Source organism: Prinia subflava, chromosome 4, assembly GCF_021018805.1.
Source record: "Prinia subflava isolate CZ2003 ecotype Zambia chromosome 4, Cam_Psub_1.2, whole genome shotgun sequence".
Classification (NCBI taxonomy): Eukaryota; Metazoa; Chordata; class Aves; order Passeriformes; family Cisticolidae; genus Prinia; species Prinia subflava.
This window is the reverse complement of record NC_086250.1, coordinates 28,846,204-28,863,498: the sequence shown is the minus strand read 5'-3', so window position 1 is coordinate 28,863,498 and position 17,295 is coordinate 28,846,204. Positions and strand designations below refer to the sequence as shown.

Genomic DNA, 17,295 nt, shown 5'->3' with positions numbered 1-17,295 from the left:
TGAGAAAAGCCGTCAGGGTGAAGGCACCATCCTGCAGTGCTGCAGACTGGAGAGGCAGCCATGAATGAGTGAACAGTCGAGCCTTCTTTGGTCTTTCTTGGGTAAGAAAGGTCCTCACACCCGACCCAGGCAACTCTTACTAACAAGATCTGTTAATTTAATTCTTCTAACACTAAATATCTCTTTCAGACTAGTACTGGGTTTGATCCTGGGTTTACAAGGTTCCAAAGCTTCCACCTGTCCTTGCAACCTTCAACCAGAGCTTCTTGTCTACAATAATACAAAACACAGTCAACGGCCACTGGAGTCCCACAGGCAGCTCCTATTTCATATGAATTAATTTCTTAGGAAGTGAGGGTGAAGCAGTGAATCTTAGCAAGTCCTCAGGACATTTAAAGTACAGTATGCCACTAAGCTGTACTGCCCTGAATTAGAAAAAATTAAAGAGTCAGTTGTAATTGGTCTGTCAGTTTGATCTTTGCACATCACTCACCTGTACAGACATGCTGATATAAAGCAGCACATTTTCTGCATATTTATATAATTTTGCATTAGAACAATGAGCACTAGCTGAATTTTAATTTCTGTATTACATGTACTGGAATAACTTGCAATAAAGGAAGTGAATGCTGTAAAACCAGAGAAACCTGCTACATCAACTTACCCTGACAAGACTTCTCTTCTTGCAACAGTAATTCTTGTAGTCTAGGAGTTAAAGCCCACTTAAAAATTCCCTAATATTTAATAATCCCAAGACCCCAAAACCCTGACTCCTTACATTTCCTCTAAGCTGTGTTACTCGCTTTTTAGGTGGCAGCAGGCAATATAATTTTTGGTTTGTTTATTTAAGAACGGAAGTCTTATACTTCCACTAGCTCTACTTAATCCTTTTTCTAACCTTATAAATCAACACCTCTTGTACACATAAACTAACTCCAAAGTATTGCCGTTTTCCCTATCTTTAAAACACCAGCTTTCATCATAATGATTCATCTTCAACTGAAAAATCTTGCTTTAAACAGGAGGAGCATGTCAATTAAAAAAATATCTTAGTGCTTGAGAAGCCAATCATGTTGTAGCCTTTTTGAAAGCCCTACTTCTATTAACTTTAACAAAAAAGAAAAATAAAAATCACATGACATAGATAATTAGAGTGTTTAATTGCTGCAGTCCTTAGATGCACACACAGTGCTGCTCTTTTTATCACAATCTTTGCCAGGAAAAGAAACAGGTTTCCACATATTTTTAGCCAAACTCACCACAAGAACATTTATTTACAAAGAAAAAAAAAGTTAAAAACCCATTTACACCATCCTGGTTTAAGCTAAAGAAGACTGTAATATCAATTTGAAGCAGCATCCTCCCATCCTGTAAAGAACACTTAATATATAGAAGGGCTTCCATAAGTCTGTTCTAATTCATCTCAGATTGGTTCCATAGGCACCTGATGTTAATCAAAGTTTCCAATTAATTCAGCACTACCTGAATCACATTTTCATTTTAATTCAATAGCACAGTGTCAACTCCTTTCAAACCCGGCATAACTTCTTCATCCAGGGCTACTGAAACAAATATTTACAAAGGAAGGCAAATGTTACCTAAACTGTACACAAACAGGAAAAGCCAAGGAAAAGATGCCTACTATAGTAAAAGTTAACTGACAATTATCAAGAATTGATGCTAAATACTTTATATCAAAAGTCCATTGAAATACACTGTCCAATACAGATGTAAGAAAATATTAGTACCAGTGGTTTCTGCCCTCTGGAATTTTATCCAGTTGCAACCCCTAAATAGAACAACTATGAAGTGAGGAAGCTCTCAATATTAAGCTTTCCTGCAATTTTTTTTAAACAAAAATCCTCATTTCAGCTTTCTACAGTAACAGCATCACGGTTCACAATTTTTAGGTATTCTTTATACCTCATCCAGTAGAGACATCCCTCCCCTCTCCTCCTTGTCCCTAAATGAAGGCTTAGATTATGTAAGATGGTATTAAAAAATGCTTTAGAGTTCTCCCTTGGTGAGTGTCTGGTAAGGTTCAAGACATTCTAGTACCTACTTGGTCCCATATGTGAAGGCTTTAGATCAGCAGGTTAATTTTTGGCTTTGCATATTAATCCTCCCTATTTCTAATGGAAGAATAGAAAACTTTCAGTAGTAAATACTGCAGTGCTCTTTTGTAAAGTTTCTCCACCTGGATACATAAGTGAAAAGGGAGAATTATGTTCCACCGTTCCCCAGCCCTACACAGAAATTTATGTCCCAAACAAGTATTTCCCAAAAGCATACTTACTGTGGGGGTGAAGATGAAAGCTGCACACTTGTCAATGTTCCCAAAAGATCCAAAATGGGACAATGTGCAGTGGGAATCTTTTTAGTTTGGGTAAGATTAGATGTCAAATCCACCAAAACCTTGAAGGCTGAGCCTCTGAGCAGACCTTGCGCCAGGTGGTGCCAAGTGAAAGCCTTACCTACGGAGACGATGACAATAAACAAGGCAGGGATCTTGAGCTCTTGCCACCCCCCAGTACCACGGCTGGCAACGTGACAGAAGAACAATTACACGACCTTCAAAAGGAAAGCAAATCAGGAGGCTGGCAATTTTCCCACTTTTTTTTTAAATACATATACCTAGCATTTAAAGGTGATAGGAATTCCCCAGTCCTGTAAGCAATACCATCCACTGCAATGAGGATGGATCAATGGCAGAGCAGCAGAAAGAAGATTCTACAGTCTTCAGAGATGTTGATTTTCTTGGTGGAAACCAAAAAATTATGAAAGGTCTAAGTACAAAGATTCCAAGCTTAAAATCAGTTTAAACCTTAAAAAGAAGATGCATCCCCCCATTCTACTTATTGTTTAAAACTGTCATCTTGGATTAGGGAGAAGATGAATTGGTGAGAACACAACCTTTACAGCGTACAAGTCTACCAAACAGGTTCACCTTGCACGATCCAGGGAGCACAGCAATGCCAAACTAAGCTATACAGAAACAACTTCCCCTTTTGTTTCATTTGACCTAACATTGCCCTTCAGCTTTTAGGAATATTTAATCCCAAAAGTCAAAAAAAAACCCCACCAAAAAAAGAAAAAAACAACCCACAAACTAACCACAAAAACCCCCCAAAATCCCCAACCAAACAGACAAAAAAACCCAACCACAACCCAACTTTGGAAACTTCCTAATACTCCTTTCTGTCACTATGGAATAAAAAAAATAAGATGATTTTAAAACAGTTCTAAGCAGACAAAATAATGAATAGTTTACTGTTTTAAATGGACAAACCAGGCTTTTCTTCAGTTCTAATAAACTAGTCAATCTTTTTGGGTTCATATTATAATTATGCCTTCTCTCTCTTATTTCCGATAACCTTGGATCATGCAGGCTACTGTTTGACAGGCTTCACATTTTTCTAATTACACTGGGGATTTAAAACCAAAGCTTGGAGGTCTTAGCAAAATTGTCTCATTAAATTATTTTCGTCGTATGTCCAAATCTAAGGGAACTGTGGGGAAAAGTGTGTGTAAGGTGTTAGAGCACAAAATATTGGGAGGTTTGGTTACAGGTTGCAAGAGCCCAGAACAGGCATGTCTTCCACAGTGATCTTTGCATTTCAAAGAATACCAGGAGATTAAATCTCCACGTCTCCTAAAACTGTGGGTGGAGTGGTTTTCTGTTTTTATTAGATTTGGTGGGGTTTTGTTGTTTGATTTGTTTGCTTTGGTGGGGTATTCTGTTTGGGAGTTTTATTTGTTTGTTTTAAATCCTTTTAGGTTCCTTTATGTCATTTCCTCTAAATATACTTAAGATTTTCAGAAATAAAGGGAATTCAAGGACAGATGATGAAAGTGATTAGAGGCTTAGGAAGACACACATATGAGAAGCGATTATTAAAGTCTGCCTTGCCTGTAGACAAGATGAATGTGAGGGATCATAAGGGAGACATGGAAAATGAGAAGAGACATCCCACAGAATGCTTTTTCATCAGTAGAAAGTAAGTGAATTTCTGGTTTGGTTTTTTTTTAGTGTAAGCCTTTTATATGTGCAATCACTAAGAATGAAATCATTCAAAAAACCACTGATTCTGCTGCTAGTCTCACTAAGGCTGAAAGAACAAGAAGCTTGAAATCAGCTTCTCTATTCATTAATAAACAAACCACACCTGTTCCAGGTAAAGTTTTTGTGTTTGTTTCAAATAAAGGAAGGATTCTTACAATTCTGTTTTCCACTAATAAAAAGAAAGTTCTGAATAGGCTCCAATGTGCAAGAAATCAATTGGGATTTCCTGTGTCTCTCTCAAATGCATCTGGTACTTGCTGAAAGCAAGTAGACTTCTGCACAGACTTATGAGGGGATGCAGTAAAGGAATTTATGTGTTTTAGTTATATTGGAAAAGGATTTTTCTCCTCCAGAGCCATATATATAAATTTATAGTCCTGATGAAATATGGAGGGTTCTTGTTTGGTAAGGAGTAAGACATTAAGTGTGACGAGCAATGTCCTGATCAGCAGATTAAAAAAAAAAAAAAACAACCCAAAGCAAAACAAAACAAAACACCACAGTTTTATCAGACCCTTACAGAGCCTTGAAAGGCAGTTCTGACACAATGCTCTTGAAGCAAAAGTCAGCATCATGAGGCATGGGTTAGCATAGCCAGGCTAGTTTGAGCATCAGGAATGTTCATTATTGCACTTGTATAGACCTCTGCATGGACTTAATGATCAAGAAATATAGTGTAGCCAGAATTGGAACACCTTAGTCTTCCACAATGCTTACTGCAAAATCAAGTCCCTTAAGAAAGCACTATGACACTTGTCCTGCTAGTTACATTCCAGCAAGAGCAGTACTTTGTTCACGACAACTAAAAACACAACTCCTGCTCCCAAATTGTCCTACTTCATATCTTAGGTCCTGATTTTGAATGTTCTTCAAAGATTTGTATTTGAAGTGTTGCAGGAATCAGCTAGTAGTGGATGTTAAGCACAGTGAAGCTGCAGCAACTGGCATTAGCAGAGAAGACTGGAAGCATGTTGCACGGCTCTATTGTCCATGGATTTCACCTGCACCACCAAAGCGATCTGCAGTAATCCAGATTATAGTGACCAGGTACTATTGGCAAGGAGAGGCAGGCAAAGTCTCCTGGAAGGGCGTCCTTCTTAAATCTGGAGATGGGTGATTTTCCAGAACTAAGGCGACCACATGGCTATAAATCTATACCCACCACATAAAAGCGGAACTGTAAGGCATTAATTTCATTACACTTCACGTAATGGTGGTTTTATGCCCCACTCAATACTGCCATGCACAGCATAGCTGGACTCTCTTGTGATTCATCCAAAGGAAGAGAACATCCAAGAAAAGAGAATGGCCACTCCCTCAAAATATTTGGCCTTCAGCAGCAGCAGAGACTTTCCTAAGAATGAGCCAGCTACACTTGAGTAAAGCATTTCCTCTCTTTCAGCCACTGGGAATATCAGACAAAATGTGACATATGAAGAATTATTAGCAGAACCCACAATATCTTATACTTCAAATGGTCTCAAAGGAGAAGGTATTGAACAGACATGTTGCTATACACTGAAGAAGCTTTTTGGCTGCAGCAAAAATGCTTAAATCCCCTCAGACTCTACCATATACAAACTCCAAAGGCTATATTCACAGTAAATTGTTCCAGCACTTCTGCAAACTGAAGTTAATGACGCTTTCCTACAATATATACAGCAGCAATTTTGGAACTGTTACTGTCCAGAGAAAAGGTGTCACTTTCTCAAAAGGAAAATCCTTAGCTGGGCTTGAATGACATGCAGTAACCTATAGGCTGGAGAATTCCTTTAAAACCCACCTGCCTAAAAACTGGACTCAGTAGCCTATGTTAGGACTAGGAGAACCAGCTTCTATTTTGACACCTGTCTTTTCTCCAGTATTTATTAAATGGATCTCACCTTACCTACAACATGTCTTGTCTTGCTACCAAATCCAGCTCCAAGTCATTCTGCACACAGCAAGTCTCCTTAGTCTGCTCAGGCTCTTGAGAACCTCCCCACCAGCTCTGTATTGTTGTGTTCATGCACTGCATTGTTCTTCTCCATCCATGTTTGGGAATGGCAGCTTTAACTTCAGCTGCTCTCATGATTTTTATTCAGTCTCTAAATAAAAAACCAGCATTCTAATTTCTTGCTTTTTTCTACATAATACTGCCAGTTCTTGCTGCTCCAGTGCGTGACCATTTCTACCTCCACGGCTAAGGCAGTAAGAGGAATGTTGAAGTTATCCAGGCAATTTACCCAGGAAAAAAATCCGATTTGTCTGGACTAAGCACAAAGAGATTTAATACAAGGTCTTACCATCATCTGGAACATACAACATGCTGCTACCCTACCTAGCAATTATATTACAAGTTCTGTGATATCTCACACAACTTGTAAAGCCCAAACCCTGGAGCCTCACAATTACATACAACTCTATTAAACTTGTATAGAGTTGTATTTACGGTCCTCAAGGTCCCAGGAAGGGAAGATGACACTAATTCTGATTAAAAGAAATCAAACATCAGACAGAAGACCACTGCTTTTACAAAACTGCCCAAAAAATGAGATTTTTTTTTAAAAAAAGTCAATACACAAGTACAATAAGCAACACAGCATTAGCCATGATACTTTATACCTTTAGGCAAATCAACTAGAACACAGAGTAGAGTTTAACTTTTAAATATGCCAAAAATTCTGAAGCTATGCAGCTTTTCTCCATGGCCACACTTAGGTAGGTAGTACACTATTCTTACAGCATGATCAATGACGGAAAAACGAATCAGTTCAACTTTCAACAGAGAAGAACAAAGGGAATGCATAACATTGTTAACTCCAATATGACCAGCATGTGCCTCCACCTTACAGTGTGAAGAGCATTGTAGATTCCAGTAGCAATCCTACAGTGTATAGGGTTACCTATTTTCAAAACATTTCATTATTCTGAAGCAATCTAAATCACACCATCTCCCTTTCATCACTGTCAATTAATGGGCTGGATAGATGGGGAATACTGTTAATGCACAGTACAGGAAAATAAAACCCCAAACCCCAGAACCTTTACCCCAGTCACTCCCTAAAAAAAACCTTTCCTCACAAATAGTTGATCTTTATACTTCAAACCATAACGTCAATTGGTTGTCAGACCCAAGATCGCAGCACAGAAAAGAAAACAGAATTTCTGCCAATATCCCAAATCAGCTAGAGTAACCTCATTTTTCCTTTCCTGTAGTGCATGGGAAGAAAGGGCCACGTTTTTACAGGTCTATCAGCTGAGTTTTTAGGCAAGAATTTTAAACTAAAAAGCCAAGTGCCTTCATCAATAGAACACTTACCATAAAAGCCACTAAATACATGAAAGGATCACGGGCTTTGCCTACACATGTTTATGTTTATATATATCACATGAATGAAACATAAAGAAAGATGAATCTGCCAGGAGACTATAAGAAAAACTATTCCATAAAGCCATACATCGTGGATATATAGTACATTTTTACTTTATCCCTAGAACACATAGGTGCACTTTTCCCATCAAGTTCCATTCCTGCCACAGCCCTCTTCTAACTTCATAAAAGGAACCATAATAATACTCTGCTGCCAGATACAATCACCTGCTCCAGAGTTTATTAAACAAACCTTGAGAAACAGAACCAAACCCTAGTATTCACCACTGTGATCGAGACAGAGTCACAGCATTAAATCATCGGCGCTGTTGACTCTGGTAAGTTCTCTATTACACTTGTATCTCTCTGGTTTCGATTGAGGGGATACCTCGAACACTGGTTTCTATGAAGTCAACATCCACTTTCATTTAATTTTCCTATACCAAAAAGTGTTCAGCGTACGAACATGAAAGAATCACGTAGGGAAAAACCCTCCCTTTAGATCATCATCCCAGCAAACGTGGAGACCTCACGGGGAACGTGCTGCAGGTTGGCGGCTGCCTGTCGGAGCTCGGCACCCAAAGCCCCGAGGCAGCCCCAGCGCCGCCGCCTCCCCGGGCCGCTGCTCTCACACGCCTTACCCTCGTCTTGCGACGCCGGTGCCGCTCCGGGTCCGAGTACGTCCTGTCCACGGCGAGCACAGTGTCGCTGCCCGGCATGCTTGTGCTGGTGCTGGTGCTGGTGCTGCTGCTGCTGCTGCTCCTGCCCGCTGCTCCGCGCCGGGCGCGGTGCCGCCCAGGGCCGCCCAAGCACCAGCGCCGCGGCCGCGGGACTGAGCGGGATCGGGATCGGGATCGGGACGGGGACCGCGCTGGAGATCGGGGCCGCCGCCGCCGCCACGCGGGAGCGCCGGGCACGCCCCGCCCGCCCGGCCCCGCCCGCCCCGCCCGCCCCGCGGCCGCTCCCCAGCCCGCACACCCGGATCGGCGCCTCGGCGCTGCGGCTCCGCCGCGCGGGGCCTGCGGGGCCGCGGCCGGGAGGGGAGGAAGGTGGGAGAGAGCTTAGCCAGCGGGGCTGGGCCAGAAGGCCCTTCGTTAGTTTAATTCTCAAGGCCGTCGTGTCTAAGGGGACAGCACGAGCTGGGACACGAGGATCTCCCAGACGAATGGCTGGACAGAGGGATGACAGTTCCTCCTGCTGACCGCTGCAGGCTTGGGTCCGATCCAGGTCTTGGAAGGAGTTACCATCAAGCAATCTCGAATTCCCTTAAAACAAACCTAAACCCTGTGGCTGCAGCGAAACCTCACAAAGCACAGCATGTCCCTAAAGGTTCAGAAGTCCAAAGGGGAAAGAAGGAAGAAACCAGAAGTAGCGTGTTGTCACTCACTTGTAAGCTAGCCTTCGGTACCCTGGACACAACTGAATGCTGCTGCTTGAAAGCACTTGATACCTAGAAGTTTTCACAATAAAATGGTGTAAACATTCTGTCAAACCAACGAAGTCATTAGGGCTTGCATTTTTCAAAGTGGTCAATGCAGCACAGCAACCACTTCAGCCCCATTTTCTGCTTCATATTTCACATTACACATGTGATAAATCCTTCAATATCCTGCACAGGAGAGCTTCAAATGATACTTCTGAATGCTCTAGGAAAACTTGTTTTCCAGGGCAGGCATATGCCAATGTACTTAAATTCCTAAGAGTTGAGTGGAGTTTCTGACTGATTTTCACATTCATCTTCAGACTTTCTATGCTGAGGAATGCATTTAAGTGACACTTAACACATTTTAACCCACTGAAAAGTGCAAGTAAAATACTGCTTTATAATCACTAAGTTCTAGAGGAAATGTACTTCTTTTCCTTTCTGAAATAAACAGACTAGTTAAGTTACCACCTCTAATTATTACACAAGTAAATCTGGAGTTCCTTCCGGCCAACTCCCTTGCAAGAGTAGCAGGACTTCACCTTTTAAGTACAGTTGTTATCACGCTCATGCACAAGTCACACTGCTTTTCTCCTCTAGCTGGAGACAGCAGCAGTCCCAAGTCATGTGGGTATATAAACATACTTAAATATCAACACAGCTAACTATCCTAGGAGGTCCTTGCAGCTTTAAAAAATATTTCCCTGTCATCATTTCTTTTACTGGAATCATATATTCCAAGATAATGGTACTGTCAGAGGCTAATTATCTGACATGAGGTCCTCATTGGTGTATTCAACTAATGAGGTCTTCATAAATGAAAGACCTGGAATTCTAAAATAAAAATTAATACTACACTTCACCTTCTTGGCACATGTTTCTTCTTAAACTCCACCACCAGTTTTAACAAAGTTATCCCAAAGTAAACAACGAGTGGGTTTACTAAGGAAGCACTACTTTCCCAAAGCAGTATTCAAAGTACCAAACTAACACTAGATACTGCACACGGATGGTGACTTACCACCCTTCCTATACTTCTTATGAAGCTGAACAAGTTAGCTGAAGTTAAAAGGCTGATGGGAAAAACAAACAAACAAACAAAAATGGAAACCTTTTTTCAGTCCTTCAGTTGAGACATGAACATTAATTCATGTGCCAGAGGGTGAGGAACTCTGAAGGTAAAGGTGAGTAAAAAATTAAATAGGCAGATTCTGTGGGGCTTGGGGTTTTCACTGAAGTAATAATTGCACATTTCCAAACAGGAATGTGTGGTTTTCAGCACCTAGGATGAAAAACCCTTATTTCCTCAGAAACTTTAAAGGTTTTTTTAAAGGCTTGCCAGATGTAGTTGATCAAAGCACAGAAAGGGTAAGCACTTGGAATAGGAACACATAAAACACTGCAACTGCTTGATGTTTTAGTAATAGAAGGCTTATTATAAATAACAATTCAAAAGTTTAAAAGCTTTATTTACATATCAGCCTTATTTAAATAGTACCAGCAGACTAGCCATGAAATGGTGAAACTTCTCTTCAAGATAAAAGAGGCAGGAATATGCAATATATATTTAGAGGTAGTATCAACATACATACTACTATATTTACAAAGAAAGCTCTGTCCTAATGTAGCCTCTAAGAAGAGAGCAGAATACAGCTAGTCTTGTAAGACCCCGGTGTTGCATTAGTCACACCTTCCAACCAAGCCTGTGGATCGGTTGCTTGGGCACTGCTCTCAGTGGTGCATACCACAAACAACAGCTCCTGCCTCCTGTGCCAGCATCGAAAGCCCTGCCACAGGAGGTTCCTGGAGGAGCTGGGACCACAGGACAGCAGGCCAGGCAATTAGGAACACTGCTGCACACAGCAGCAAGTTACAGTGGAGGAGAAATAGCTGCTTGGGCAGAGGCATCTGTCCCACAGGTCAGGCGAGTCCTTCCACACAAGCTCAATTAGGAGCCATTGTCATTTGGACAGTATCTGCAAATGCCACATCTCAAGAAATATTTTTTCATATGTTGGATTTAAATCATCTGCGTCTTCAGAATTAATGTCAAACTGCGGTGCAATGCAATTCTCTGACCAAAGGCTGCTCTTTTCCCCCTTTATCTTTCCTTCTCACACATGTGCCACTAGGTCCTTCCTGAGCTGGAGCAGGAGCATGTTTTTATCCTATGGCACATTTGCAGAATGCATTTCATTTGGCTTGGCCAAACAAACACCACCTGCCCTCCTCTTGCACACACACAGCTGGTTTGTACAGCTCTCCCTCCTCACTCCAAAACAGACAAGTGACCCTGAACGTGGCAGAATACTGCACAGCAAGTACTAGTGAGAGCTTCACTGGGTAGGTACTTCTCTCACTTATTTTCAGAAGCCCACAGAGTTTAAATAAATGTTCTTCCCACACACTGCACCTGCTCTCAACTGAACCTTAACTCCACTAAAGCAAATTCTTCCAGATAGCAGCAGGAGCATGAGGCTGTACTCACAGTGACATAGACAGAAATGGCATTCCATAGATGCATGCTCTCATCCTTTGTTCTTCTCAGAAAGTATTTTAAAAATTAATTTCTATGGCTTAAATTAATGATAAAATGTTAAATCATTCTGGCCATCCATTCTGCCAGTTTTAAAGTTCAAATACATCAAAATCCCTCACTTAGTGCCCAGCTGTCAGCACTCATTCTTTTCCAGTCCTTTTCCCTCACTTCAGCATGCTGGCATGATCCACAATGCTTAACTCTTGGTATTTACATTTTTTTGCCTACCTTTTGAAAGTGACCTTTCAACAAGTGATATCTATTAGGAACAGAAGGTCTAGTTAGACTTAAGATCACTGTACAAGAGTATTCACCACTGTATTTGGTTTTCAGAGGGACAGACATCAATACAGCATTTGCCTGAATTGCCATGTTTTAGGAAAATAAATCTCTGAAGGTTTCTCTCCAACGCTCTGTAAGTCTGTAGCAGAGGCACTGTCCAAAGGAGGCCTGCCAGCTGGAGCCTGAGCTTTCTAGAGATGATTCCTGTTTCACTCTTCCCTTCAGGAACTGCATCTTTGCCATCCATTTTTTGCCCCATGACCGTGTGTAACACTTGCACAGCAGACACAGCACTCCCAGTCAGTAAATTATCCATACTGACTTATGTACAGGCTATGGAGGGAGCAGAAGTGCCAGTGCACTTGTGGGATTGCCTAACTAAACCCAACTCCCACGCAATGCAAGCCCCTAGGTGGTGTCATGAACACACAGGGAAGTAAAAAAAAAAAAAAAAACAACCCTAACAAACCTTTATAGAGGTGGAAAACATGGAAATTCTTTCATTTGGAGGCTGGCTCGAGGTTTCACTCCATTCTCTTTCCAGTTTTCTCATGAATCTGGATCTGGCAATTTAGTTTACTTCTTCAGACTTCTACTACCCTATCTGTAAAAGGAGAAGCACAGCACATCTTTCTCATGTGAAGAACCTTGAGTTCCTCCAGAATTAAAAGTGCTATTATTAAATGTTGTGTTCTGATGTTCATGGGAAGAAATTAAATATCTGATGTCAAAGGTATGTTGGCAAAGGTACAATCAGGAAGAAGACGAATGTCTTTTTCCCCACAATGGTAACATCTGTACTCTAAACAGGATACTGGGGCTTCTTTTGAGAAACTTTTTAACTTGTCCTCCAAATCTTTTTCCAAAAGCTTTCATCAACCAGCCTCCAGGGAAAGGGTCTACGTGAAAAGAGACTATTAGTCATTTCCAAGTCTGAGGGCAAGTTGGATAGTGCTGAGTGGCATTGGTCTTTGCAGTTAGCCCTGAGTGCACTGTCATGGTTCTCAGTTCCTCTGCCAAAGCATGAGCCTTTCACACCCACAGCAAAGGAGATACTCTGCTCGTTTCTACCCAGCACAAACTACCATGGGATCACACTAAGGCTTACAGATTGTATTGCCAAGCTGTGACAAGCTTTGACAAGATGTTGATAAACAATTCAGATATCAAACTAAAATTTTAAATCAACCCCTCTCCTCTCCTGATTAAGAAATGTTTAATGTGCTTTCACAATAGAATAGCTCTGGACACTCTAGGAGTATGCATTTTCTACGCAGTAAAAAACTGCAAAACTAAGACTTTCATGTGTAAGTGAGATGCACTTATGGGGAGTGAAGTCCAGAGAAGCAAGTGAAAAATTCCAGTTCAGGGTAACAGAAGTTCTTTTTCCTTTCCCCTACATGCTGTTGTATGTCCCTTGCTGTGCGATGAGAGGCAATTTCAAGGCCTTTCCTCATTCTCATACAACCTAGGAAAATTCAGCTACATTATTCCTCACTGCTACTGCTGAGTGACAGCGATAGTGCAAACAGTACCTACAGGATGGTGGCAGTGTTTTGCATTTCAAATGCTGTGAATAAGAGCCATCTTTGTAGCAGACTGAAATGCCAACTGTTCTGTATACCCATGAACTCGCCTGGAGCCCAGCTATTTGCATTAGAGATAGTCCAAGTTGCAGAGGCAAGTACAGAACTCTTTCTCTAGCAACATGAATGGTTGCTGCTCATCAGTTTACACATTTTCTTCTGCTTCATAGTATGTGATTTGTGGCTGCCTGAGAATGAATCTATGCAGCCTCTTTGTCCCAAATCTTCCACTTTGACACTGTCACAAGGCATGCAGGACCAACAGCTGCAGCCTGCTGGCACATAAAGTTGTATCCCCTTCCAAAACACAAGTATGAACTTGCATCCAAACCATTCAGGCTGTTGCCAGAAGACAACCAGCCTTAATTTGCTATTACTTCATATTCTGGTGGTTATATCAGGGCAACTTTTAATCTCAAATCAAAGCAAGCACACTAGACATAGCCCATGAGTACAAGAATTGCTCTTGGAATATGCCACCCTAACCTACTCTGCGAGCAGCAGTGCCTGCAGTCCCTCTGAGGTGGCATGTAGCTGGGTAGCTGACATCTGAGCTCCTAAAGGCTCTGTAAGTTAATACACTACAGCTTTCACCCTGCTGCTCTATGGCCATAGCTGCACAGAATCCCAGCTCAGTTTGTGGCTGAGGGTTGCACACAGAGATAGCAGACAGTGCTGGATAGGAACCTGTCAATTTTTATTTATCTATGAAGTACGTTGCATGGTGGTGGCTCTGTATGTCATGCTAAATGTTCGACATCAATTATTTCCATATGAATTGACAAAGTCAAATTAGAATAAGGATTTGAACCAGAAAACACTAATGGGTTATGAGAGGACAGAAAAATTAATGATTATACAAGTAATCCTACACCTTGTCCTGGTGAGAGTTGTTGCAACATAGCCCTTCGAGTTTTATTACAGTGACTCTATCTATAGAGATGCAACATACAGGGACATGAAGCTCAAATTCCCTCAGTAATGTAAAACATTATCATCTACAACTCATTTAACTGTGGAAATTTTCCAAGTGCCTGATTTTAACAACAAATATTTTAAATGCAAGAAATTGCAAAAAACTTCAGAGCACAGCATAGATATTTCTATGCTAAGTACATGGGTATCAACCATTTTTTTAAAAGTATGTAGCAACACACTCCCTTTACACACCTATATAGTAATATGTCAAAAAGCTACTTCTGGGTTATTACTATATAATTTTACAGGATACTTTTCAATGAATAAAGTATTTGCTGTATTTGCTTCTTTTTTATTGCTAACATATATTACATTTTACTTTCATACTATAATGTTTTTTAGGGCAAAACTACAGGTCCATTGAGCAAAGTCTTGCCAATAGCTTCAATATGCAAGGCCTTTATAACATATTTCTGCATATTCCACAGCAGATCCACTACTACTATTCCAAAACAGGATCAGAGCTTCAAAACTTCCTGCATGTTAATATTCATTCTTAACAATATTAAAACTGCAACACTTATATACGTATGTTCCTGCACTTGACTATACAACTTTGAGTATTAGAATCATGTTTTAGATTTAGTGAATTCAGACATGAAGCTATTTGACTGTGGAGGCAAGCCACAAGATATAACATGATTGTTATTTTTTAACTATCTGGGTGCTATTAGATATTTCAGAATAGTCTATAAGAGATTTAAGCAGAAAAAACCAAATAAATGTGTTTTTTAAACAATATTCATAATGATTCTTTGTGGCTTTTAAAACCATGATTCAGTAAGGTATTATTCATTACAAAATTTGGGGACCATTTGTACACAGTACACTACACAGTACTATTTTCTTATCCTTGGGACCTGAGTTTAGCAGGAATATATAAGCAGCAGCTTATTTTGCAATATTTTTGGCAGCTGTATCAACACAGTAGAGTCCTAGTATTTTAGGGGAAATTTCCCCTGAACTTCCGTTACAGGAAAATGTTACAGCATGAAATCTCTAGAAAACAAAGCAGCAAAGACACAACATTTCCCAATAAAAATTCCTATTCTGCTATACAGCAATGCAATTTTCTGGAACAAAATTAATACCTTTATCCCCACCCAGCATAACTGTAACCAATCTTTTCTTACTAGGATTATATATATGAGGGGTAGGATTTATTTTTCTTTACCAATACAGCTATGTTGATGAAGTGTTTATATATAAAGCAATCCTAGGGTAACAAAAGCAGAGAGAACCTCAGTGTCCACAGACACCTGACAGGACAGGAGAAGACACCCTGCAGCAGACAGGCTGCCCTGGGGCTGGAATAAACTGAAACTCTCTTCCTTTTCAGTGTCCACCAATGTAGTCATCACCAGCTGGCCTCAAGTGTCACTGAAAAATAAAGCTGTCCCTCTTCTTACCTTAAAAAAAAACCCCAACAAAACCCAGTTTTGCAGCAGGGTTTGGGTTGGTTTGATATGGAGGCTTGCAAAGTAGTTGCCTCTGCTTGAGCTACGACTAGCGCCCCGTTTCTGTTTTGCAACCTCCTCAGGCTAACTATTTTACAGATATCAGAATTTTCAAGCCCAGACAGAATAAAGGCATCCTGTAATCAACAAGAATCTCACAGACAAATGCATATATCAAAAGAGAGGAAAAAACTGTTATTGTTATAGTGTTCTTTTACAAGTTTCCCTTAAATTTATTGTGTGTATATCTCACACATATACACAACCTTATCAACTACTTTAAGTATTGTAAGGGGAAAAATTTAATGTTCCATCTTGTTTATTCCACTAATACAGATTATTTTATGTAGATTTTGAAACACTTGTAAATTAGGAGTTTCAGTAGAAAGTATCGGTACAATACATAAACTAATAGCAGTATAAAGACCATAAAAGTAACAATGCGTATATCAGTAGTAATTAAGAGTTCTAGGGCACAGGCACACAGAAGTTACAACAAAGTAACACAACCAAGAAGAAGTCCTATTACATAAATTAGGACAAACCTTTCAGAAAAAAGTGGTATCACAAACATATGGGACCCAACAGGTCCTACTTTGCAAGTCTGACCCTCAACAATTCCAATAATTTTCAGCATTTCAATCACAGAAGTCTGATACAACTAAAAAAGAACAGAGCATAGTCTTCATTTACACTCACCAAAATCTGGTATTTCTTACAACAAAAGGTTGTCTTTTTTCTAAAGAATATATTTTCTCACATTTTCTGTCCTTTCAGATATCATATTATAAACCTTACACAGTTTGAAAAGTTAACAGGAAAATGTTACTAAAAAACTGCCACAAGTTTTCGCAACAATAACCTACCATTTTTCAGCAGTTCTGTTTTGTTACACTGAACCTCTAGACATGGCTTGAGGGTTTGCTTGCGCTGAAAGCCTGAAGTTCTGCCTTAGCTGGTGAGCAAAGCCGTGCCCGTCACGCCTGTAGCCCTGCTGAGTGCAGAGCCAGCAGCTGCAAAAGGGCGGTCTCCACAAACGCCCCTTTCCTACATGAAGAATGATCCCAGCTACAGGTGGGGCCTCCCCAGCACAGCCACCAGCTGACATCAGCGTCCTTGAATTTATGGGCATGGGAAGGTATCTGAGGCCTCAGGGCCATAAAAAGAAAGGGCTGGTTGGTGATATCAGTGAGGAAGCAACTCATGCAAGCTGCCCACAGGCAGTAACTTGTGCACAGGAGCATTCAGACTGTGTACTTAAGCTGCAACAAAACCCACTGATTGCTTGGTTGACACAGCTTCAGAGTTAGTATGTAGAACTGATGGCTGGTAGCCTGTAATGCTACATGTGTATGTATTATCAGGGCAGAGAGATGTACCTTCAATGCCTGTGTTTAGTCTAGAATCTTATCCTTTAAAGCTGACTTGTAATTTAGATTCAACAATGGTGAGCTGCTCTGAGCGCTGGTCTAGGTGAGAGCTATTTCTGTCAAAACAAAATAAATTATTACATTGTATAAATACATACGTCTGAGTTTTATTAGCTCCCTCATCTTTCACTGGCACATCTACTCAAGCTGTGGTGTTGACTCAGGGAAGTGGGCACGGAAACATG

At 40.6% G+C, this 17,295-nt stretch overlaps 1 protein-coding gene across 2 annotated transcripts in view; it reads right to left on the bottom strand.

The window, feature by feature from the left end:
- The window catches only part of TMCC3 (transmembrane and coiled-coil domain family 3), a 144,513-nt gene that overhangs the window by 38,861 nt on the left and 88,357 nt on the right, over window positions 1–17,295 (bottom strand). The window contains exon 1 of one of the 2 annotated variants that reach the window (XM_063396319.1): window positions 8,057–8,349. The exons of the other annotated variant lie outside the window; for it this stretch is intronic. Coding sequence (XP_063252389.1) covers window positions 8,057–8,134 — 78 coding nt within the window. The 5' untranslated portion in view covers window positions 8,135–8,349. Of the gene's footprint in view, window positions 1–8,056; window positions 8,350–17,295 lie in introns of those variants that run through there. 2 annotated transcript variants of the gene reach the window in all.